This window comes from Mustelus asterias, chromosome 22 (genome assembly GCF_964213995.1).
Source record: "Mustelus asterias chromosome 22, sMusAst1.hap1.1, whole genome shotgun sequence".
In the NCBI taxonomy this organism is placed as follows: Eukaryota; Metazoa; Chordata; class Chondrichthyes; order Carcharhiniformes; family Triakidae; genus Mustelus; species Mustelus asterias.
Genome location: NC_135822.1, coordinates 63,245,533 through 63,271,897, shown reverse-complemented (window position 1 = coordinate 63,271,897; position 26,365 = coordinate 63,245,533). Strand labels below are relative to the sequence as shown.

The 26,365-nt window shown below is 40.7% G+C and overlaps 1 protein-coding gene across 50 annotated transcripts in view; it reads left to right on the top strand.

Moving 5' to 3' along the window:
* LOC144510121 (calcium/calmodulin-dependent protein kinase type II subunit beta) overlaps positions 1 to 26,365 on the top strand; it is a 268,446-nt gene that overhangs the window by 199,059 nt on the left and 43,022 nt on the right. For 13 of the 50 annotated variants that reach the window (XM_078239439.1, XM_078239470.1, XM_078239456.1 and 10 more), the window contains 2 exons: positions 23,257 to 23,301; positions 26,262 to 26,310. In XM_078239439.1, coding sequence (XP_078095565.1) covers positions 23,257 to 23,301; positions 26,262 to 26,310 — 94 coding nt within the window. Of the gene's footprint in view, positions 1 to 16,181; positions 16,215 to 20,111; positions 20,181 to 23,256; positions 23,302 to 26,261; positions 26,311 to 26,365 lie in introns of all 50 variants that reach the window. The other 37 variants (XM_078239437.1, XM_078239423.1, XM_078239421.1 and 34 more) reach the window with 5 other exon arrangements.

Below are 26,365 nucleotides of genomic sequence, written 5' to 3'. Positions count from 1 at the left end.
AACTTGAGCGTAGTTCAGTGGTAAAATGACCAGCAGATATCCCCTGTGTTGGCACTAAGTGTAGAGACGCAAGTGTAATGGCAAAGTGAAAGGATGGTTTTGATTTATTGGGTGATATCTGTACATTTTGTAGTGTAACTGGCAGACAGTACAGTGTCCACGCTATGTGGCCAAAGCTACTGGTTGGGTCAGGAAGAATTGGGAAAGGGATGTAATCTAGTGCGATATTTCTGATCATCTGCTTCAAAATGCTCTGGAGCGAAATTTCTTCCTTCCTTGGGCGGCACGGTAGCACAGTGGTTAGCACTGCTGCTTCACAGCTCCAGGGACCTGGGTTCGATTCCCGGCTTGGGTCACTGTCTGTGTGGAGTTTGCACATTCTCCTCGTGTCTGCGTGGGTTTCCTCCGGGTTGCTCCAGTTTCCTCCCACAGTCCAAAAGATGTGCGGGTCAGGTTGATTGGCCATGCTAAAATTGCCCTTAGTGTCCTGAGATGTGTAGGTTAGAAGGATTAGTGGGTAAATATGTAGGGATATCGGGGTAGGGCCTGGGTGAGATTGTGGTCGGTGCAGACTCGATGGGCCGAAGGGCCTCTTTCTGTACTGTAGGGTTTCTATGATGATTTCTTTGAGAAATGTTCATGAAAATCTTGGCCAGAAACAAAATTCTCAACATGAAGAATTTTACCCCTTTATATTTCAGTCATCTGTTCCTCCAGTAAGAAAAGTACCATGCATGTCAGAAACAGTGGCTGGGACTGAGTTGTGCATTCTTGAAAAGTTCTAATCTTGAACAAAGCACTACAAAGTGGCCACTGAATGAAAAAAGTAGGGCTGTATGGGCAGCTCGTTGCAATCACAATGGAGTGCAGGGTTTTTTCTGAAACCAACAAAGAGAGCGCATTCAAGGAGCTTTTTCCCAAACATCTGCTTCATCTTGGTTAAACGTTAGTAATTAATGCTTCGATATATTAGAAATATCCATTGATTTAACTGTTAAAAAATGCAAAATTTAACAACAGAACTAATATGCAGCCAATTTATAGGGCATGGTCACACAGTGGTTATGTTATTGGATGAGTAATCCTGAGGCCTGGACTAATAATCCAGATGGGTCAGTTCAAATCCCACCACAGCATCTGGGAAACTTCAGTTCAGTCAGTAAATAAATGTGGAATTTAAATGCTTGCAACAGCAATGGTGACCATGAAACTATTATGCAATTCACAGTCTAGCCTGTATGTGACTTGTATACACAGCAATGTGGCTGACTTCTAGCTGCGCTGAGTTAGCTGAGCAAACCACTCAGTTCTATGCAGGAAGATGGCTCACCACTACCGTTTTGAGGACAATTTGAGATGTGCCACAAGTGCTGGCCTGGTATCAATGCCCACATCTTGTTGAATGAACAAAAAAAAACAGTTGTGTTATTTTTTTAAAATTCAAATTATAGATGTATTCAGCAACAGGGAAAAATTAGGTTTCATAAATTTAATGCCATTAAAGCGAGCCAAATGCCCAATCTGAGAAAGCAAAGATGAATGGCTGTCAAATTCTGAGCAGCTGGTTTGCCCTGTGCTTTGATTTTTAATATTCTAACGATAAAGATTCTGAAAATGTATCCAGTCAGGCAATTTGTCCATTGATTCCTCAAGAAACAGCTCCCCACCCTCCCTACTAAGATGATAGTGGTTGACCAAAGGCTTTGCATAAGTGCCTTAGAAGATGAATTGTTTTAACCTAATTTATTAATTTTTAGGCACCCCTCAGTTCCAGCAGTGTCAGAATATACTGGGCTATTTCATGAGTGGCAGTTCTAAGTTTTTCCAATGAAGGAACCATTTGCACTGATTGCAGACCATAAAACCAACCAGTTTGAGCCTCACTGGAATCAAGAAAGGCCTAGCAACACATATGCAATCTTTGTGGATTTGGGTGTATATTATAAGTTCATAAGATATAGGAGCAGAATTCGGCCATTCAGCCCATCGAGTCCTCTCCACCATTCGATCATGGCTGATATGCTCCTCAAACCTATTTTCCTGCCTTCTCCCCATAACCCTTGAACCCATTACTAATTTAAAAATTTGTCTAACTCCCCAAATTTATTCACTGTCCCAGCATCCGCCGCACTTTGGGGAAGCGAATTCCACAGATTCACAACCCTTTGGGAGAAGTAGTTTCTCCTCAACTCTGTTTTAAATTTGCTACCCCTTATCCTAAGACTATGACCTCTCGTCATAGAATGCCCCACAAGAGGAAACATCCACTCCACGTCTATCCATACTTTTTATCATCTTGTATACCTCAATTTGATCTCCCCTCATTCTTCTAAATTCCAGAGAGTATGGGCCTAAACTGTTCAATCTCTCTTCATACGACAAACCCCTCATCTCTGGAATCAATCTAGTGAACCTCCTCTGAACTGCTTCCAATGCCACTACATCTTTCCTCAAATACGGGGACCAAAACTGTGCACAATACTCCAGGTGCGGCCTCACCAATGCCTTGTATAGTTGCAACAATACTTCCTTACCTTTATATTCTATTCCTTTAGCTCTAAATGCCAACATTCCATTCGCAGACTTTATTATCTGCTGTACCTGCATACTAGTTTTGTGTAGATAGATTATTGCCCTTTGAGGAAGGAAACTTAGACCCTAAACCTGGTATGGCTGAGTGAGCACTTGGTTGCATTCAATGCGGCGGCTTGCCACCACCTTCTCAAAGGGAATTATGGATGGGCAGTCAATTCTGGCCTTGTCAGCGATGCCCACATCCCATTAATGAATAAAGCAAATATTAAAATTTTCTTTCACATTTGTAGTAATGATGTTGAACTATATTCATATAGAAGATGACACTCAGATCCTTGCACTGCTGTGAAGTCATGAACTACACATGGTCAAACCAAGTAACTGATTTTCGAGTTGCAATAGCCTCCTGAACATTTTATGACATGGCTGATAAAGACTCTATTAGATGAGGGCACGGTGACATTCATAGTAGACTTGAGATATTTCCGTGAATGGTAAATAATTATAAGTCTTAGTATTGTTTGTACTTGTCCACTGTTTTGATGGCCAATAGGATTTTTTTGGTCATTTAATTTCGCCAGAAGTGTAACAAGTTGTCACATTTCCCTCCCATAACACTGTAGTACTACTACTGCATGACAAGAAATGCTTATAATGGAAGGTCTAATTTGGTGATCCACTTGATAGCCTCCCAAAGTGCCAAGTGAAGAGAAACAGATATTAGTGGTCAGGTTGATGTGATGTGTCTCATGGTCTGTGACTCATAGCCACAATCGCACCTTGGGTTGTCCCTCACCTTCCATTTGTGGAGTAGGTGGCACACTGTCCATGTTCGATGCTGATTCACTTGCGTGCTGTCCATTGCCCTCGAGCAAGGTGAACTCGGATACCACTGCTGTTGGGTCTGTGGTGAGGTTTTGACTCTTTATTCTGCATGCATTCCACAATTCTGTCCAACTGGATAGGTTAACAACAAACCGCAGGATAAATATTAGCTGCAGTTTCCGCCAAGCGCTGGTGCCATTTTGAGCACTTTCAAATTGATTTTTTATCTTTTCATCAAATGGAAGGCCGGTGTTGTCTGTGGATTTTCTCTATTTTATGGAGCACGATGATGTTGTAAATGGGTTGGTGTGTGACAGCATCGGAAGCTGCTCAGCAACTCTGATACTCTCCTGATGACAGTGTTTATTCGCATGTCTCGCATCTTTGTGTGCATAGCTGTTGTACTGTGAGGCAAAGCAGTCTTAAGCAACACTGCAGACAAGGGCCAACGTTGCGGTCTGTGTTCTGGCTGTGCTCCCCAATCACATTCCAGCAAGTTTTCAAACCAAGCTCACTCTGGTTTATACTTTCTGGTCTGTATTGATGAGATGAAGTTGACAGGTGAGAGTGAAAGCATAAAATCATTGCAACCCATTTAATTTTAACATCGCAATTTGGTTTGAAGATCATCTACAGAATCAGGAATTGCTGTTTGGGTGGAAGAAGTGAGAATTATAACATTAATTGACACTTTTTGAGTATTTGGCTCTAAAGGGTAGAAAAAGAAAAATATCTGTCAGATACGAACAAGCATGAGCTTGTTTGTCTCCATGTTGTTGGATAGGTTATATGAAATGAAGGGGTAGATCATCCCATGTGGAGGATAGGTTGGTATAACAGCATAGATTATAGCTGCTGCTACTGTAACCAAGAAAATGGACATTACTATTAAGGTAGAAGTACAGATCCATTATGATTTTTCTTCCCAAAGCCCCTTCAAAGATTATTTCTGGGAGGGAGGCGGAGGAGATTGGAAAGTTATCATTCTATTGCTGTCATCAGAAAGAAAGTATTTGATTGATGCTTCCGCGGGCACGAGTGGCCCTCTAGTCACTCCTTCATGCATCTATTTATTCCTAAACCATACCCTGTCTCTACCAAGTAATGATAATGATCAGGAGTATGAGATCTGACTGATTGAGGCAATTTTTAAAGATCCTAGCTGTAATCAGCCAACTCAAACTAGGATAGCAGATGGAAACTAGGAGTTTCCTGCTCTGAATGACTCAGTATTACATCAGTCCAAGCCATGGGGTTTATTGTAAGCTATGCTTCACATATCTGCTATGAAATGATTGAAAATTACATGTTTGCCAAAATCTTCTCTCACCATATGCAATTCTCCAACTAAATTGCATTGTTGGCAAACAACTTTCTGAGTTAGAAGCGGAGAGAAGTCTGGATGATGTGCTGGCCTGAATCTTTTGTCCTGCTCACTGCGGCAATCGTTGCAAGTGGGATGGGGAATCTGACGGACAAGCAAAAGGTCTGTTGACCTCAGGCAGGAATTTCCGTACCGGGGGTGGGCAGGACCAGGAAACCCCAACTGGTATCTTTGCAAAGTAATTATGTGCATTGTAGTCTTCACAGTGTAAGGAGTTAAGATTCTTATTTTATTCACAGACTTTTGGTAGGCAAAGCACCGCATTTCTTCTAACATATTGTATGTTTCAGGTTTCCACTGCAAAATACTAATTTTATTGTCATTCTTAATGGGGAGCAGTCAACTTCTTATTTCTGCTTGGCAAATGCTGGTACACCTTAGTGCATCTACAATGCATTTATTGGGCCTCCCATGTTCCACTTCCATCCTGTGCCTTCTTTAAACCTATTTGGAGTAGATTTGTGCCTTTGTCATGCCCATTGGATAACAGTAAACATAGTTAAGCTAGCATTGCTTTTGGTTACTTCTTGACCTTTATATACAAATGCCAAACTCAACACTAAATGGTGAACAGAAACGTTGTACACTCCAACTTAATCATGAAATGAGCGCAGTAACGGTGTTGTGAAGGAGACTGTACTCTGTTGTCTCGAAACGGTCTTTTAATTAATACTTTCTTTCTCAAAAAGCAGGAATGGTTTAAATCATTTGCATATGTTCAATGAGTATTTTTCCAGAATATCTGTTTCTAGGGATTAATCCACTTGGTGTTTTGTATTTCTTTGGTCTTTATCCCTATGTCAGTTGAACATGATTTAGTCTTCTTTCTCTCAATTTGACTTCACTTTCTTCAGTGCATCTTTGTTTAAATACTATATATTTATGACTGAGCTGTGCCAGAGCAGCCTCGTCTTTTTCCTCAACCATTCATTGGCCTATGCCTTCAGGATTGACAAGTTAATTGATTCATTGCTTACTTCTGTGTCAGTGGTTGTTAGCTGACAGTGAAGTTGAGCAGCAGATGTGAAGAGCATGCTGCAAGTTTTACCCACCCTTGATTTCCAGTTCTGCTCAGGTGGAAGGTTCAGAGCGGAGGTGAGAGGCTTCCCCTAAGAGAGGAATAGATAGGAAGAGGGCAAGGCAATTTATGGTGCTCTCATGCCTCAGCTGTTCAGCCTTTCCTCTTGTACAAGACTGGCAGGGAAGGAGTTAAAGACAACAACTAACATTTTTAAAAACAAAATTTAAAGGGTATGTAAGTAAGCAAGGAGAACACCTCCAAGTGCCTCATTTTAACAACCGTGGATTAATCCCTGGTTTTAAAGGTGTGCAAAATAAATTAATGACACTAATGCTCCGGTGACTGGTTTCAGAGAAGTGTAACGTTAACACAAAATACAGCAACAATCCCATATGGAAGCACAGAGAGAGTCATAAAGGTACACACTGCAACATTCAGGTCCATCATTACATTCTGCATGAACTATCCTTTACATAAAACCCCTTATTTGAACAAGTCCTTTGGTCATTCATTTTGTTACAATGATCATTTGTTTTTTGCTTGACGGTACATGTAGTGGGGGTAAGAAAACTATTTAGGGCATGGTATTGTTCACCTGTGTGGTAGCGTTTTTTTACATTCTACCTACAGTCTTGGTTTCTCTCTTGCTTCCTTTTGACAGCACTCTGCCCTGTTCTGTCCCCTTCCTTTTATATTTTAATTTGCTGTTTATCTACCAGGCTGCGCTTTTCTATCCCATTGTTGGTCTGTTGGAGGGATGATGGGAAAACCAAGTGGACATTCATTCTGAACTAGTCTAATTGTGTACTGAGAGGTTCGAGGTAGTCAATGAGCATCTTCAGCACCTACAGGAAAGTTCATCTTGAAGTGAAGATTTTTCATTAGGGAAGAGAGTTTTATAAATCAGCTTGCACAGATAATGTCTACCGTGGCACTTTGCACCAGGTTGTGGAAATTGGTCTACATGTTTGGTGAATTTCCCTCCCAGCAAGATTGGTAAGAAGAATAGGAATGACAACAGCAAATAATAAAAGCTGTAGCTTTTAGGAAGAAGGTGCTTTGTTTCCTCCAAGTATCGCTCACCAAATGAATGAGGAAAAAATACAGGATTAGGTTTTAAAGTAGTTAAGAGTCCATTTGACAACAGTTGTTGCTGGTATCACTCCAAGAGAGCAAAATGTTTACAAACGTACATCAAGTTATTTATTCAGTGCTCATCAGTGTAGATGCTTTTTGTTTACAGTTATATTCCCTCTAAGTCCTCTTATACCATCCCAGGCTTTTGTTTCTCAACCAGATGTCAAAAGAGTAGAAAGTGTGGGATGAGCATCTTCAGTTCTGTGTAGAAAAGCTGGAATTATTCTCGTTTGAGTAGAGAAGGTGAAGGGAAAATTTAATATCAGTGCTCAAAATTATGAAATTGTGACAAAGCACATAAAAAGAAACTGTTTTCACTGGTAGCAAGGTCAGTAAAAGAAGATGCAGATTGGCGGAAGAACCAGAGATTAGACTTTTTTAAGGCACTGAGTTTTGATGATCTTGAATACACTGTCTGAAAAGTCAGTGCAACAAATTAAATTGTAACTTTCAAAAGAAAAATCAATATTTCCTTGAAATGAGAAAAAATGCAGTGCTCTGGGGCAAGAGCAGGTGATCAATCTTTCAAAGGGCCAGCAAAGGCATCTTGGCTGAGAGACCACTTCCTGTGCTGTCAGACTCCATGATGCCTGTTTTTCTGATGTATTCACTTGTGGCCCCAGCACATCATGATTGACATTGTGCTTCTCTTTAGACTATTGGTCAAATTTAAACAAACATTTACATTTAATGGACTTGTCATTTGCTATACTATTTGAATTTCATGCCATTATTTGCGGCAGGAAATCAGCACTGATGTTGGCACATCTGACGCAGCCAAAGCACTCGGTTTGCTATTCAAGTAGGAATTCAGATTAGAAATTGTCATTTCCTTGCTTTTCATGTGCTATAAATCCATGGGACCAAAAATTTTAAATTGCAGGAAACCCTGATGCTTTTTCATTCATTTTTGTCATTCATGCTGTGGCAAACACGGAAATCATTAGACAGATCTCCAAAAGAGCTGCCCACTACGTTCCGTACTTGGGTCCTTTCTCCATTATCATTTTTGTTTAAATATTTATCCACTTCTCTGCTGAAAAATGAATGCTCCTGAAAGTATGTGCTCATTGAGCCAAGTGCCTGATGGTAACTATCTAGCAGACTCCCAAGTTAAAAATTTAGGAGTCACCCATCGCACTCCAGTCAACTGCTGATAGGTCCAAAGCATCATTTGTATGGAAAGAAATGAGATTATCCAATAACCTGAATTCCAAGAGAAGGTAGGAATTTACCACAGTAGCAACTTGCATTTATGAAGCCTCTTCGAAGTTGCTCATTCAGCCAAAGATGAACAGCAAGTTAACACAGAGTTACTGGTTGGGCAGGGAGGGTGAAGGGGAGTGTGGGAAAGGGGGAGTTAGCCAAAAGCTTGGTTGGATGTGGGTTTTAAGATTAAAAGCAGGGAAAGAGACATAGAGGTTCAGTTATGGAAGTGCATGACAAAGACAGAGATGGCTGAAGGCACAATCACTAATGCAGGAAGTTGGGATGAAGGATAGAGGGACAAAAGTCCAGAGTCAGAGGGATGATTGTAGTGCCGAAAGACAGAGCTTTGAAATGATGCAAAATGGTCAGTACATGGAGGAGAGATCAGCTAGAAAAGCACGTGAGTGGATTGTGGTGGTGACAAATGCATGGATGTGTGTTTTCTGAACAGATGAGCTGAAGCAGGTAATGTTGTAGAGTTGGAAGGAAGTGTTCACTGTGATGGAGGGATGACATGATGTCAGAAGTTGAGCTCGGGGATGTATGAGATAGCAAGGTTTCAAGTAATCTGATTCAACCTGAGACAGTGGCTGAAGAAGTGGATGGAACTGCCATGAGGGAATATGATCTGTGGCATGGACCAAAGACAATGGAATTATGGAACACTGCATGTTGGACAACACAGCTGAGGGAGATGGTGGAGAAGTAGAACTGGATGTTGTCAGCATACATTGGAACTGAGCCCATGTTTTCTGATGATGTTATAAAGTGGGCGGAGGCCCAAGATCAGATCAATTGCATTTTGAAAGTATTAAGTTATCAAAGTAATAAGATTAGCAACTTGGAAGTAAGAGGAACAGACTCTAATGGTAGAAGTTCACAATGAGGCATATGTAAACTTCAGGGAGAAACAGCATTAACTGGCTTCATACTCTGTTTCCTCAATAGCACCAATATTGGTTGCTGATTTTTCTAAAGCAGCGTATTCACAATTATTTGAAGTGCAGATGTAATGCAAAGAAGGAACAAGTATTTGGTTAAACCATGTCAGAAAGGTGTGACAGTCTAAGTAGCTGAATCGGTCATTAAAAGCTTGATTCCCAAATGAAGAATGCAGTTGAAGCACAGACAAATTGCTTTACTAACCTAACGGACTGATGAGACTCTGCTCCGAAAAGCAGTCCTGTTTAATTAGGCTATGTCTCGTGCAATTACCACACCTTCTTGATGTTTTAATTTGACCAATAATGAATTGAACTTGAATGAAATAACAAAGGACATGTGCGTTTGGGAAAATTAGGTCATTTGTTACTCATAAGGCAATGAATCAGAAAAACTATGAACTTGCATATTTGACAGAATTTTCCAGTCCCTAAGATGTATTCAATCAAGATTAATTTCCATTATCCCGTCAAAAGAAAACATGAGTGGAATTGTTTAAAGTTATAGGACCTTTAAATGGAGTTGCGATGACTGAATGAACAGGTGCAATTTGCTTGTGGGCAGACAATCTCAGAAGAATCAGCACTCCCAAGTTAAAAGGCAGACTGCTGACCACAGTTTCCCATCATCCACTCGAGCAATGTCATATTTAAGGATATATTTAGCTAGTTTTATTGTTACAAGCCGATTAAGAATATTGGTTGTCCACAGTAAATTCAATATTTCTTTGTCATGGCCCTTGGTGATGGTATTTCAGAGCTGTTAGCAGTCATTACTAAAGAGAACCAACATATTGTGGCAGGGTTATTTATTTAGGCCTCCTGCATTTCTATGCATCAAGTGTAAGTAAGGTTGAGGAAGCCAATCTGAGGTCCAATCTGGTTCAGACCCATCCAGCTCCTTGCCAAAGCTGAGTCCTTGAAATCCTTACTGTTGAGTTTCCACTTCACTCAGACTTGAGGCTTGTTCGGACAAACGCTTTACTCAATTAAAGCAGCCTATTCAGGTGCAACCTAGAATTAAAAAGGCACGAGCATTATTTGGAAACCTGTCAGAATAATTAGCTTGCCTATTGATTGGTAAGATTCAGGAGACCGAGGTCTGTATGTAACAGTTGTGAGAAACAGGAGCAACAGGTTTAAGAACTAATCACAAGGTCACTTTTTAAAATAAAATTTAAAGGAAAACAATACTTATGTAAATACTTTCATTAAACATGTCAAACTGCAAGCCCTAACAATATATTAACTAATCTAACCAAAAGCATAGCCTATAAATGCTACCTACCATTTGAGGGTTCCTGATTCAGTTCCCTACTCTTAAATTCTGATTTCTACCATATAGGCTCTGGAGGAGATGATTCTGCAACATAACCATCCAGTTCAGTGCTCTGGTTTTCCTTCCGGGTCCAATTCACCTGCACACACTTGGCCTCCATTCGTGTTGCTGTTTGACATTTTATTCTAGTTGAAAATGCTTTTTTCCTTTACACTTGCCATTTTCGAATATATTTTCTGACTGCACGTGCCATCCATGGCCAAATCAGGAGACTTTTCTCATCCTACACTTCTCACCATGTTGTGTTGTCAGCCCCCAGTAAGTGCAATAGTCATTCAAAACGCACAAGAACTGCTAATCAATATCCAAACTATCTTACAAGATGCAAGCCACAACTCAATAATATCTTTACAGCGCCTTTAACATCATCAAACAAATTTTGACTCTGAGTCACGTAAGGACATTGAAGAGTTTTTATGGTTTGCCTTATCAGAGGAGCGAGAGAATAAGGGAGCAAATTCCAGAGCTTAGAGGCTTGACAGCTGAACGAATGGCCCCCATTGATGGAGCAGTTAAATCATGATTGTTCAAGTGTCCAAACTGGGGGAGCACAGAGATCTTGGAGGGTTGTTAGCCTCAAGAAGGTTACAGAGATAGGGAAGGGTGAGTCCAAAGAGGGATTTGTCAATGAGGAGAATTTTAAAATTGAGGCTTACCCAGTTGGCAGTGTGTAAGTCACTGAGCGCAAGAGTGATGGGTGAACAGGACCTGATGTGAGTTAGGACATGGGAAACAGTTTTAGTCGAGTTCTAATTCACAGAAAGTGCAACATGGGACTTCCACGTTCATTGAATGAGATGAATTTGAAGCAACAAAGGCATGGATGAGGGTTTCAGCAGTAGTGGGGCTGAAGTGGTAATGGAGTCCAGCAATATTACAGAGTTCTGGAAGGAGGATATCTTATTGATGGAGAGTATATGGCAGTGGAAGATCAGCTGAAGGTTAAACGATATCAAAACTGTGAACAGTCTGGTTCAAACTCAGACAGTGCCCAGGGATAAAGATAAAGTCAGAAATTAAGAATCAAGTTTGTGGTGGTGACCAAAGACATTTGACTTCCCCAATATTTTAATTTGAGAAAATTCCGCTTATCTGGTCCTGGCTAAGCATAATCGCAAATCATAGGAAATGGAAGGGAGGGGGAAGTTAGGAGAAGGGTGAATAGGTGTTACTCGGCAGTTTTGAAGTTGTGTTTTGGAAAGATGTTATTAAAAGGCAGCATATGTTAGCTCCTTGGGGTAATAGTGCAAGTAATGGAAGAGAAACCATTGCAGGGGATTATCTAGTTAAGGCTGAACAAATCAGTGAGTCCAGTCCCACTCAGCTGAACAATGGTGGAAAGGAATTGGAGGATGGTGTTGTCAACTGTTGAAGTTTGCAGACAGGTTGAGAAAGGCAAGGAGAGACAATTTACTATGGTCACAAATGATGTGAGTTGTTACTTATGAACAAGATAAGCAAAACTATATTCAATCTACACCAAAGCTTTATTTTCTGCGTCACATCTCCCCCCATCCCCTCCACCTGCTATGAATCCTACCCACATTGAGAACGAGACACCAGGACTGCTGTGAGCCATTGACTTGAAGGTGCATTTGAGTAATAGAATTATGTTTCTTTTCATATGATTGAGTGTCTCATGTAGCACAAGAGCGCTCTCTCAAATGCCCAGCTGAGGTTAGAAACTCACTGCATGAAGAATTGGAAATGCAAACTGTCATTCCTGTTCTGTTGCCATTTTTAGAAGTTTCCATTTTGCTAATGTTGCTGATATACAACAGTCTCCAAGGATAGGAAAATGAGATTTCCTTTTGCTTGACCAAATCGAAGCTTTCTCTTCGACCTCCTCTTAACTGTACACCCTTTGAGGGTTAGAATGATTGGTAATGCAAAATTTCCCCTAGCAGGGTTAAGGGTTGTGGGGTTGCAGGGATAGGGCCTGGGTGGGATTGTTGTTGGTGCAGGCTCGATGGGCCAAATGGCTCCTTCTGTACTATTGGGATTCTATGAGCCAGGAAGAGCAGGACCTGCATGTGAGGTCATCACAGTGTGTCATTGTCTGTCATGGGTACCCTGGCATATGAGTGCTGCTCAGAGTGATGTGATCTCGGTTTTCCCTTCGATGCCAGGCTGGGACATGAAAACACAGCACTAAATTCAGAACTAAATTGTGGGATAATGGAATTCTGTTACTTTGTGACAAGTTCATTTCAAAATGTTTGTTTTTGTCAAAACTTGCTCTTCCAAGTTTCTTTTCCATTCCTTAGTTTGAATATTGCTTCACTAAAAGGGTCAGTTGGTGGAGAAGCCAGTCCTGAGCATCTATCAATGAAGTGTGCAAGTTTCCCAGATGCTAAATCTGATATTGCAGATTTGGTGTGGAAGATTGAAGCTGTCTATTGGTACTTCTGAATTAGATCTTGAAGTAGAAGCATATCTATTCAAATCATCTTTTGGGAATGGATTTTATCTGAAGTTTGTCGATTGAATCTCAGTTGAGCATATTTAGTGACCATAAGTGTTAATTCTTTAGATCATGCTTTGAAGTTGCAGTGCTGAGTCTGGAGGATGAATGTTTTGATGGGCATTGGGAGAGGTGAGCAGAAATGAAATGCTCAGCTGGCTCGGCAGAGGCCAGTGAATCATGCACCTTCGCAGCCCACTGTCTCTCTCTGAAGCAAATGTGGTCAAGACTGCCATGCCAAAGTAGGGCTTCTCAGCCACACCAGGCAATGCTTAACACAGCTGACTGCCTGATGCAAACTATTATCTTAGGAGATGGAAGGCTGTCACTAGCTAATTCAGTGTGAGCACAGCCAAAAAAAAACAACTAAACCTCGTGTTTCAAGCAAAAGCATCTCAATGATATTTTGGATATGAAGTATTTAGAAGCAAACTGATTTTTTTAAAGACGAGGTTGGAGATTTTGTGTGTAGAGCTTAGGACGACATGCTTCTTTCCCTTTAAGAGCCGTTTGTGGCTGCCAACACCCTCAGTTATCAGTGCTGAGTGAGGAGTCAGTTGTTGGGCCGTGCCTCAAAAACTTGCAGGAATTGTTGGGATGGATAATGGAGCTGTAGCCCATGCAATTTAGTCACAACATACCCCCCGGCCAGACAAAGATGGGTCAGCCAATGATAGATAAGTGAATAACTCTGGACCTTGACTTATTGTTTCGAGTGAAGACAAAGAATAGTGTCAATCTTAAAAAATCATCCATTGCTTTTAGATGATAAAGTTATGCTTGCATACCAATGTAAACTGCAAACTCATCCCTCGTGTAATGAAACATTGAAGGAGTTAGTCGGGTCAAGGTGTTAACAGCTTTGAAATACTGAAACTTGGTCTATTTGAAATAAGTTGTGCAAGGTCACCTATGGCTTTCAAACTCCTCCTTTTGTTTTTCTACTTTTATTTGAACTGCAAATGGGTAGAATGTTCAAAGACCACATTAATGCAAATCTGAAGTACTGTCACTGGATGCAAAAGAGAAAATGATGGGTTCTATTCTCCAATGCTGCCACACATCTTGGCAAGCAGAGGCAAAACAAATGGATCAATAAACATATTTCGGAAACTTCAGAAATAAGATAGAAAATGTGTTGTATAATCCTGTTTTTTTAAATTGCGCTTTAGGAAAGAAGAAAGGTAGTGTGGGCCAGCCTGGCGCTCATGCAGGAGGTCTGGGCCCATGAGACCTCAACCTTGCCCGATTCTTCCAACTGCCCATCTCAATTGGGAGAGTTCTGCCACCTTATCCTACGGGTACCAAATCAAGTGTTCCACAAGGTGGTGGGCGAAGGAAGGTCGGACAAGAGGACAAATGAGCTGTCCTTGCTGTTTTCTTTGATTAACTTTGGAAAAGGATTAGCTGTGACTATTAGATGGGTCCTTGAGGCACCAGCTTCCTCCTTAGGCAAGCTGGGTTAAGCAAAGGAGGCAAACATCGAACAAGAAATAGAAGAGAAAATGTTAAGGTTAAAAAGGAAATGATCTAAATTAAGAAACAAATTGCCCCATTGAGGAATATTGTTTTTGAGTTTGGCTGGGGGGTGGTTGGGTGGTGGGGGGAGAGAGGTTTATAAAATTCCATCAGTGATGTCTCACATAAAATGCATGATCGAAAATATCTCAACTAATGTCATAATTTATACCAAAGTGTATGCATGTTCACAACTCTTCCTTTGAGCATTCTACCTGAGTATGGAATGAGCCCTTTCACCAGTGCAGGCATGCTGTTAATGGCTCCTGTGTGGAGTTGTCTCAGAATTTGAATTCACAATGAAAGATTTCTCTTCCTGTGAAACAATTAGATTTGGTATTCTGCTGTGAAGCATTGTGCAGGGAATTTATTCAAATTGAAATGTTATCAAAAAAGAGCACTTGAGTTTAAAATGAACCTTTCAACACGTTACCTTCAATAAAAGATTGATTTTAAATCCACTGGGCTGATGAAAGGGTGGTAAAAGCTATTTTTAGTTCCATTCTTTGATTAACTGTAATTTATGCTACAAAGCTGCAGCATCCCTTTTGTTGTTAACACTGAATCATTTAAAAATGATGTTCTAAAATCTCCATTTGCCATCCCAGTCATGACGTGAATCCTGGTCACACTGTCAGAGATCCGGGTGAAAATCTGATTCACTGGATTGGATAATGACGTGCTACTCAGTGATCAGCATGATTAGCACAGACTAATGCTGCATTCAGTCTAATCCAGGTCCTTCTCCCAGGGAAGCCTACAGACAACCTATAGTAGGACCCAACTGCCTCTGGGAAGACTTTTCCCTCGACTACAATGCTTGAAATGCAAACAAGATTTGTTATCCATTTAACAGATAGAATCATTGATAGGGAATAACAAATAAATAGACTTGGCCAAGCAACTGGGTTGACATGCAAGTCTTAGTCATAGGACTCAGGAGCAGGAGTAGGCCATTTGGTCCTTCAGACTTGCTCTCTCCATTTGTTACAACTTTTTTTGGCCACTCTTCTTTCCCCTATTCTCATCCCATTGTTGCATATGTTTTCTCTTTATCAGGTTCCCCACCTCAAACCTGGTTTGTCTCTTTTTTCAGTCTTGGTCACTGCCCTCACCTGTCAGAAAGGACAATGGTAGAGCTTAAACTGTGAATTTCTTCACTAGCTGGCCTTTCAACAGTGGCGACCAAGACAAAGTCACTTTGCAGAACGGAATAATTCTGCTTTACTGCCATTCATTTCTTCACTCCCGGTCTCTCCCTTTTGACTAGTTGATTTCAACATTTCACATCTTAATGACAAGCCTCAAATGAGCTGGAACAAAGAGTGAAAGTCCAAGATGAAAGACAATCAAAAACCTCAACCTTCTTTGAACATGCAACACACTTTCTCCAGTGACTAAACAGATTGGAGGTGCAAGATCAGTAAATAAGGTGCCTGATCTCCATCCCATTACTCCATCGCAATAAAGCTGATCCAGAGTAAGCTGATACTGGAAAACTTTCCTATTTGGCTTGGGTCCATTGGAATAATGTTATGTTTTTATGTCTTTGAAGTGCAGCCTGAGCCTCTGAGAAAGGGATACTGCAGCTCAGCACTTGTGTCTTTAAGTCATATGATTTGCACTTTTTTCAGGATTTCAAGGCATTTTGTTTTCTTGATGGTGTCCTTTTAAAAACATTGACCCTGAGAATTAGTCTTCAGATTGTGTACCTGATCTGGACCTGGTGTTAGGAAATGTGCCACATGTGCAACAAGTCACCATTTCTTGTTCTTTTTTTTCTTTTTCTTGTGTTGGTCTCTATTCAGAAAAGGAAGTCAAGTTCCAGTGTTCAATTAATGGTGAGGACCCTTTTGAAATTTCAATTCACTTCACGTTAATCTCACTTATTCTTTTTCCCCTCTCTTCTCTGCCAGGAGGTGATAGTCATCTGTTTGTGTTTACAGCTTTTCATTACTTAAATCCCCATCAGAATAGAAAGTACTGAAGTATGTGCATGTTGACAACGGTTAGAGATCCATCTTCGTAAATAGCATTAAACTAATCTAATGCTTCCTTTCTTTTTCTCTCTCTCTTGCAACTTTCTCCATTTGCTTCTCCTTGTAAGATTCAGTAATGTAATTTGTGGATCACTGTAGCACTTAACATTGTAGCAGAATTAAAACCTCGTCAGTTAGATAATTCAACCAATTGCAAATAACCAAAGCAGCGCTCAAGTGATTAGATAGGATTCTCTCCCTTTTTAACCTTTTGTGTTTACATATTAGCATTTGATTTCACTTATGGATGTCTGCTACTGTGAACAAATGGGCAATAACTAAAGCAGAAAAGAATTATCAAAACCATTCTTGAATTTGTCTGAGGATTATCTCACAAGATTGTAGTTCAGTCATCAATCGGAGTGCCACAATCCAGCTTTGTACAAATGTCAGAAATGCAGTTCTAAATTTGCTAAATGTTAATTAGAAATGTCCCTCCCCATCAGATCAAAAAGAAAGACTTATGTTTAAAGAATGCTTTTCAAAACCTCAGGATGCTCCAAAACACTTAACAGCCAATGAAGTACTTTTGAAGTATCATATTGTTGTAATGTAAGGAAACAGAGCAGCCAATTAGTGTGCAGCAAGCTCCCACAAATAGCAATGTGCTCGTTAATGGAGAATTTCTCCACTGTTGTTCTTCAAAATAATGCGGTAACATCTTTTATGCATACCTTTTGGGCAGCCCAGCCTCAGTTTAATAGCTGATGCAGAACGATGAAAATCATGAGCAATTATCCTCTCCCACCTCAGTCAGAGCATTAAGGTTTTGACATGGAGACCACACACCAAAATGTCATCTGTTTGTAGTCTCTGTTCTGGCCTTTGCATTTCCAATAACCTTGCTGGATTGCTTTCTAAGGGTAATCCTTGACACCAAACATCTCTCATTACAGCAGTCAGGCTGAATCCTGGTGTTGGCCTCTCTTGAACAGTGGCACAAGACTCCTCAATATCCACCTGAGCAGGCAGTGAAGAGCAACGTTCTTGCTGTCGCCGCCATTAATATGGGAATGGGGGTGGTGGTGGGTGCGTTGTTGAGCCAAGTACCCAAGATGGGAAGATGAAAGGCGACAATGGGATTTTATTGAGCGGATGACATTTCTTTCAGTATTGACTGGTGGACTGGGAAGCAATGTAGATCAACAAGCACAGAGTTAATGGATGAATGGAACTCATTAACATTTGACAGTAAATGAGCAATACTTCCTTTGCTCTGCATCAAGAACTACAGTGCCAGTGCTGTGACATCTGCAAACTGAAACTTCAGGGGCATGTTAAGTTAAATTGAATATTAGAGCAGAGAAAAAATGGCACCTTCTGTCTTTATGGCTGCAGCATTGAAAATAGTTTTTGAAACCTGCGCTACAAGTTTTGAGAACTTGATTGGTAATTGTTGAGTGATTCCAAATTTAATATTTGGTATTTGTGGAAATATTTTGGAACGTCTGAAGGTTTTTTTTCTGGAAATCAAAACCTGAAATCCCAGAGAAGATACCACAGCAGCTTGGTGAATGCCTTAAGCGAAAGAAGAGGATAGGTTCAAGTTGAACCCTTGAAATATGAACCATTCTTCTTCCTTCGCTTACCAAGTGACCCTGCCATCACTCTTAAGCATTTTCAATTAATTTCACCAGCAGAAAATAAAAAGGTTCTGTAGCAAGACTCACACACAACTGATGAATAAATACAGATGATGATTGTGTGTTTGTAACATTGGAAAATGAGCTGAAGCTTGCATTTTCAGGCAGGCAGCTTTGTGGTAATTTTGTGGACAAGTAGACTAAGGTTTAAAGAAATAATTAATTGCAATTGTGTGGTCAGGGAAATCTAGTTCATCCCTCTGTGACACAAACTGACTCTGTTCTCAGGACCTCATCAAGTAAATAGATTATCTTTGGTATACAGCATTCAGCTGCAAATGCAATTAGGTTGCACAGACCTGTTTTTGACACTAGTTTTGAGTCAGACACAGACCTTCCATTTCTTAAGTCATGAATTCATCTCTTTATAAAGATCCAAGTAAAATCCCAAAAGCTGATACTGACCTAACCGGCTCGTTCAGATGTGGATTAAATTTGGAAATATCTGCATCCAATGTACCAAACACTCTTAAAGTTTACTTATTAGTGTCACAAATAGGCTTACATTAACACTGCAATGAAGTTACTGTGAAAATCCCCTAGTCGCCACACTCCGACACCTGTTTGTGTACACTGAGGGAGAATTTTAGCATGGCCAGTGCACCTAACCAGCATGTCTTTCGGACAGTGGAAGGAAACGGGAGCATCCCGGAGGGAACCCACACAAACACGGGGAGAATGTGCAGACAGACAGTGACCCAAGCTAGGAATCGAGCCTGGGTCCCTGGCGCTGTGAGGCAGCAGTGCTAACCATTGTGCCACCATGCCGCCCCTCCTGATCTGTTTGTAAAATCCTCGTGTGCATTCTTGCTATACCTAACCCAAAAGTCTCCTTTCAATTTGATGTGCTATGGTAGTGATGGCAGCTACAAAGACGGCTGGAGGGCTTGACTGTCGTGCAGCCATCTGAGTAATGATGGACCAGACAGGCCTTATAAATCTAATAGTAAATGCTTAGTTTAGATCAGAATCTACAAATTGATACAACTTCTACTTTGGATGGAAAAGGTCACTAGCCTGTTACTGATGGAGGTTTTAAAATATGAAGTCCAAAATAAATGACAAAGCCTCAGCCCAGCTGAAACAGCAGGAAGATCTACAGTCAGAACATTTGTAGTTGGATCAGGAGGGAATTATTAATGAAACTTTTCAACTATGTTAATTATTTACCCTCACTAGACTATGTTGAGTAAAAATTGAAGACACTCTGCCAGGAATTTTGAAAGGAGTTTCTTTTCTACATTTTGGGAAAAAACGATGAAAGCAGCAAAATTTAAAAAAACTATTTATTTAATTTTTGGTGGGTGATGGTAGATGATCCCATTTCTTGGTTTTGGTTCTGATGCTACATACCAAGGTGTTATTTGTGCAAAATAGCACTACTTTTGTGGGTATGGAAATGGGAGAACATTCTAATAATGTTACACCATCAAATAGATTACACTGTGCAGCTTGTTAAACCACCATTATTCATTCAGACTCAATCTCTTGGGTTGACAATAGTGACTGGTCTAATTTGATTAACAAGGGATTGAAAAACAGTGCTGGAAATGGTGTATCACTGACTTTGGTGTTTGTAATTCTTGCTTCTGCTTTTCCAGAGAAATTGAACTGTCTGCTGTGCTAATGGATCTCTGTGTAGTCTGCAGTGCAGAAATACAGCTTTCACAATGTGTGGTAGAAAAAGTTCCAGAACAGCTGTAGTATAATTTCCAGACTCAGAGACTTCTGATAAAACCGCACAAAGATAAAGTAATTTTAATCTGGCTGTTTAGGATAATGTATTGACTTAAAAAAAAAATTTCCCTTGTGATCAAAATTATGTCCCCTCCTCTTTGAGGCTCGCATTTAGGAGCCAGTTCACAAAGTAACAAAGTGAGCCTGATCCAATCAACTAGTAGTGGACAAGCCACTGTTTGCAGCTGGATCTGAACAGGCTCTGCACCTCAGACAGTTCAATATCTGCCGGCTCAGCTTGATCTACTGTCCCAGGCGGGGCTAGGAGGTGAAAAGTGGACATGAAATAAACCTAAACCCTCTGTTGTTTTCTGCACAGCCTCAGACAAACAGCACCAAAAACAACGTAGTAACCAGTCCCAAAGGAAACATTCCCTGCCCTGCACTGGTATTGGCTCTCTTCTTCTTATACCATCTTCTTCCAGAGGCATTGGTGAAGCATGGCTAGATCGTTAGTTAACCTTGTTTCAAGACCAAACTTGGAAATAGTTTTAAGGGCATGATGCCCTTTATACAAGTTAATTCGAAGAGCTTTTCCTGTTGAGTCTCCTTCAAGTAGCCTTAAGATTGTTTTTTAAATCCTCTGAGTTGCCGAAGGAAAAAAACTTCCTCTCGTTTTGCAAAATACAAGATTGCAAGGCAAAGTTTCCATTTAATTAATAACTTGGCTGACAGAAACTTGAACTGTTTGTGCATTGAGCTCCAAATAAGTTTGGTGGTCTTTATTTCCTGTTAGATTACTTAAAATAAGTGGTGCTCATTTAAATTGAGTTACTTAATTAGTGTTTATATGGATTTGGCACCTACATTACAGGGGCCTGAAGAAAGCCATGTTTCATTAGTACCTCCTGTATTAGTTGGCTTGTTTTTATCTTGTAATGGCTTTTCCTTTTGCTAATGACTGTGATGTGATTTAGCAGTATGTAACGGGAGTGTCAGCAGGAAAGGACGCTCAGTACAATTCTCATCAGAAATGAATGTTTTTGTCCAAATTTTAAAAAATATTTTGGTTACACCTCCTGATTAATTTTTTGAAGAGGAGGAAAGATTCATGAAATTCCAGCTAATTGTTTTTCTGTGCATGTTTTTATGGTTGGTTATGATGCAAAGGACCAGAGTTAAATTTGGCTGTCTTTGTGCCTGGATGAAGGGTGAGCAGAAAGAGCCACAGTCAGCACAAAGAGAAAGCAAACTGAGATGACACCATAAAAATACAGTGTAATGCACAAAACATGGAGTGCAGAGGGAATATTTTGCCTTGAGATGTTCAAAGCCTACTGACACCCCGAAATTTACATTGGCAGGGTTTTTACTTGGCTACTGTTCAGTATATATTGATGCTTTGGTCCCTCAAAGGGTTTCTTTCCAGCACAGTGTCAAGTTTTGAACTGTTCACTAACTTTATTTGGAACCTAATATCGAGACTTGGTCCAAATGTTTAGAATCTCAGGCTCTATTGGGCCATTTAACATCAGCACAGTCCTGCATTGATCAGATATCTTGTTTTGTTAATAAATATGCTTTGGTAATCAACACTGACTGGACAACATAAGAACCTTATCAGCTATGTACTGTAAATGCTAATTGTATTGGAGGATATGATGCTGGCCTAAAAATCTCGAGAATGGGAGTTCAAATTGCAGTGTGAGAATTTGAATTCCGTAAAAAGACAATGCAGAAATAAGAAGTGACCGTGAAGTTGCCAGATTGTTGCAAGAATCTGATAGGTTCCCTCATGCCCTTTAGGGAAATGTGCTTACCGGGTCTTGCCCTATGTGACTGCGGTCTCACATGTTTGACATGTTTGAGTTTGACTCTCAACTGCTCTTTCGAGTGGCCTGGCAAGTCTCTCAGTTCCATCACACCGCTAGGTCCTTGTGCTTGTCCATATATGCCTCAGGCTCAAAGGATATTTATAATGTTAGAAAAACTGGTCGGTTTTCCTGATCCTTCAAATTTTGACAGGTTGCTTCAGGTCTTGCAGTTATTGAAACTGGTGATCTCTGAGCTCAGCAACACCCACTAACTCAGTGCTCAATGGCTCATCTCTGTTGCCATTTAAGATTCCCCTCTTCCACAATCCCGGAGAAAAATACCTGTTCATTCCAAGTGCCTCTCCCCTGTTCCCAATCAGTGCTGAAGAATTCTGTGTTCATTTTTATCCCGCTTCCTGCCTTCTCATCCCTGACCACCACGGTCCATGTGGCATTAAATGTCAGGACATTTATAGTTAAAAGAATATGTTTGGGCTTTCATTGTCATTGATGTTCATGGCAGAAATGGAGAACAGCCAGCTTTTTTTAAACTGTTTAATATGATGTGTTAATTTTCAGTTAAAATATTAAAATATCAGCTTGATCCAGTTCCCCAGAAGTTTGAATGTAATTGTGTGCAATATGGCCACGTACACATTTCCACTCCCTCCATATCCCATGTCCTCGTTTAGCTCTCATGATTGGGAGCCACTGACATGATCTGTGCCATGATTGTTCAATCGTTTTGGAAAAGCGTCCATGTGAGTATTCTCCTGTATTCACTTGGCCTTTAAACACCTTGGACTTGTTGTTGATGCAATGTAATCTAGTTTGTCCCACTTCAAATTGATATGTACATCTTTCTGGAGTGCCTCACTTTTGTGGGATTCTTATATTGTGAGGCTTGTTATCCCTGTTTCTACTCGCCCAGCTGATCTATTTCCACCCTCTTCTTCCCCTGATTTAATAGAGCAGGAAATTTTCTGGCAGACTTCAACTCGCCCACTTGGTGCTTGGGGTTATGAGAGGAAGTGGCTAATTGGAGGCTCCAATCTGAAACCAGACACATCAAACCCCAGTGCTGAATTAAACTGGATCCCTCTTCCAGTCGCTGAATTCCTCATGCCATGTCTGCCCTCGTGCCAAACTTTGGTTAAAGATGAGGTTAATCAGCTGTTTAAAACAATTGCTGATCTAATTTCGACCGTAACTTTGCAAGACATTTTGGTATATACAAGTCCAGCTCATTAAATGTTAGATAGGTTACTTTTTCTTTCACCAACGTTATCTTTGCGATTTAGTAGTTGGATGGTAAGTTGGGAGGCATTGGCGGTGGTGTGTCAGTCCCCACTGAATGCAGCAGTCAACCAAAGCTATCAGAATGTCGAAATCAGGCTACCATTTGGCCCCAGCTGTAGGAATGCTGAGTTCTCATTCTGCAATTTTACAAAGGGCCAGTTTAGCAGTGGAACAGTCACCCCATTCAAATCATGATTTACAATCCTTCCATCTTTTATCCATTTCTAGCCATTCAAGACTGTTTATTTTGGTAAAACTCTGCAGGAGAAAAGTGTCAAGTTTTTTTTCCTCCTTCTCTGTTTTGTTTCCTTCTTTTCCTTGATCGTTTCTGCCTCTCTGTTTTTAGTTTGGTTTATAACTCTTTTCTCCGCACTAAAATTTCCTTTTCTATATCTGCTTTCATCTCTTTAGGAGCCACAAACTACTGTCATCCATAATCCTGTGGATGGGATAAAGGTACCATCTGTCTGTGCTGTAGTCTTTCCCAACTTTGAAATCTTCCTTTGTCACGTTCTGTCATAGAAAATGTGTCCCTGTTATTAAGTAAGAGTTAAAAGGTTCTGGTTACTGTTTTTGAGTAAGACAGGATTGAGGGTCTTCTACTTGGAACTGGGCAGACAATTACTGTAAATAAGGGGGACTGAAGACCGGGTTGGGCCCTTTCATCAGTCCTTTCATACATTCTAGGTTTGGTTCTCCGAACACTATTGATTAGAGGTTCAATTTTTTGTCACCCTTGAAGGCAGTTGACCAACAGATGTTAGAACATAGAACATAGAACAGTACAGCACAGAACAGGCCCTTCGGCCCACGATGTTGTGCCGAGCTTTGTCTGAAACCCAGATCAAGCTATTTCCTCCCTATCATCCCGAAGTACTCCATGTGCCTATCCAATAGCTTCTTAAATGTTCCTAAAGTTTCTGACTCCACTATCCCTGCAGGCAGTCCATTCCACACCCCAACCACTCTCTGAGTAAAAAACCTACCTCGGACATCCTTCCTATATCTCCCACCATGAACCCTATAGTTATGCCCCCTAGTTACCGCTCCATTCACCCGAGGAAATAGTCTTTGAACGTTCACTCAATCTATCCCCCTCATCATCTCATAAACCTCTATCAAGTCTCCTCTCAACCTCCTCCGCTCCAAGGAGAAAAGCCCAAGTTCCCTCAACCTTTCCTCATAAGACCTACCCTCCAAACCAGGCAGCATCCTGGTAAATCTCCTTTGCACTCTTTCCAGTGTCTCCACATCCTTCTTGTAGTGAGGTGACCAGAACTGCACACAATATTCCAAATGTGGTCTCACCAAGGTCCTGTACAGTTGCAGCATAACCCCACGCTCTTAAACTCAAACCCCGTTAATGAACGCCAACACACTATAGGCCTCCTTCACGGCTCTATCCACTTGAGTGGCAACCTTCAGAGATCTATGGATATGAACCCCAAGATCTCTCTGTTCCTCCACATTCTTCAGAACCCTACCTTTGACCCGTTATGGCACATTTAGTCAGCATTCACACCTCCACCTGTGGTTGGAAGTGCAACAGATAGCTAATGAGAAGGCTTTGGTTTGCAACCAAATACATTATCATTTTAATCAAAAAACTGAAGTCCATTTCAGGATTGGATTGAAATGTAATACTGTTTTGAGATGCTCAAGTTCTTCCATTCTGATATAATTGTAAAATAAGTGACAACTTTTTCTCTTGGGTTTAAATTATGGAATGCAGTTCCCCATTTATTTCACACCCAACAGAGAACATAATTTTCCCACCCAGTCAGCAGACAACATTTTTTTAAAATTTCACCGTTTCAGTTTATGAGCTGTAATGTAGACACAAAGAAGTGATTTAAATCCCCCAAAGATACTCCAAAGACTGGTTTAATTAAAGACTTGGTGATAAAGTGAAGACGGTGGCACAGTGGTTAGCACTGCTACCTCACAGCGCCAAGGACTCAGGTTCAATTCCAGCCTTGGGTCACTGTACTTTTTCCCCATGTCTGCGTGGGTTTCCTCCGGGTACTCCCACAGTCTAAAAGGAGTATGGGTTAGGTTGATTGGCCATGCTAAATTGACCCTAGTGTCAGGGGGATTAGCAGGGTAAACGAGGGTTACGGGAATAGGGCCTGGGTGGGATTGTGGTCGATACAGACTCAATGGGTCGAATGGCCTCCTTCTGTACTGCAGGGATTCTATGTTGGTACAAACCATGAAGTAACGTCTGTGTGGCTACAATCATGAGCCCTGCTTCACACGTCTCATTGGATCCAAGTTGTGGCACACTAACTTCCCTCAACCATGCAATGCCAGAATGTGAGAGGTAATTTATGAAATGATACGCTGCCATGATCCTTCCAATTCTTCACCAGATCCATTTGCTAAAAGAAACAAAGTGCAGCGCCATCTTTTGGAAAACACACTTGTATTTCCAACTGACAGCAAAAAGCTGCACTTTACATTTCTCAGCATTGTGTTGCCTGGCAGATCAATGGGAGCTTTTGTTCTTGCTGATTGGATGAGCCTACCAATTAGAAATGATTGAACAAACATGGTTATTAAAACAATCCATTAATGTGTCTACTTACTGAGTCTTTACTTCTGAAATAATTGTGAATATATTGGGTCTTGAGGTACGCTAACCCCAAAACATCCAGAGAGTTAAAGCTATGATAGATAGGAGTGGTCACATCAAGCAGATGTGGAAAGGGTTAGAAATTAATTTGGCCTCTATTGGAGAGTAATCCCTAATCAACCACAAGGTTAATTTCAATACATCACTCAAATCAGGTAGCTTATAACATCAACAACTCAGCATCATCTCTTCTTGCAATCTTTCTGCAATGAATGTGCAGTATGTTCTTCAGGCTGTAAAAGATATGATTCTTTGAATAGGAACTTAAAATGACTGGCCAGCATTCACCGTGGCTCTAATTATAAGAGCTTTGTCTGAACAGTGCAGCCGTTTTAAGCATTTGAACAGTGGGCCCCTTTAACGTTCATAGGGCTTGAACTTAAATGACTGCCGGACATCAGATGGCTCGCAATCTCAATATGCATTTGATCCTGCTGTCCTTCTTGCTCTCAAGTCAAATTACATAGAACAGCAAGTTACTGTTGAATATGTTTCCACCAGGTTAAACTGATCTTTTTTTAAAAACCCACCCAATTAAAATTATAATAATATAAAAGTAAATAGGATATTTGTGTAAACAAAAGGTTGCATGGTTCAAAATTATAAAAAGTAGTTCCTTTATTCTTCTCTGCTTTATCATCATGCTTCCTCCTGCTCTGTTTCGCTCAAGCTTTCGCATAAAGGCTTTTCTTTTTCTACCAGTATCTGTACTGTTAATTCAGTGTTCAGGTGGTGAATGCATGGAGTATTTCAAGTAAGATTGTTTCTGTTTTATTTGCAGGAGTCTTCAGACAGCAGTAACACGACTATTGAAGACGAAGATGTTAAAGGTGAGCACTACATTGAGAGCAGCTTTTAAAGGTGGCATTGCAGGGCTCAGAGACA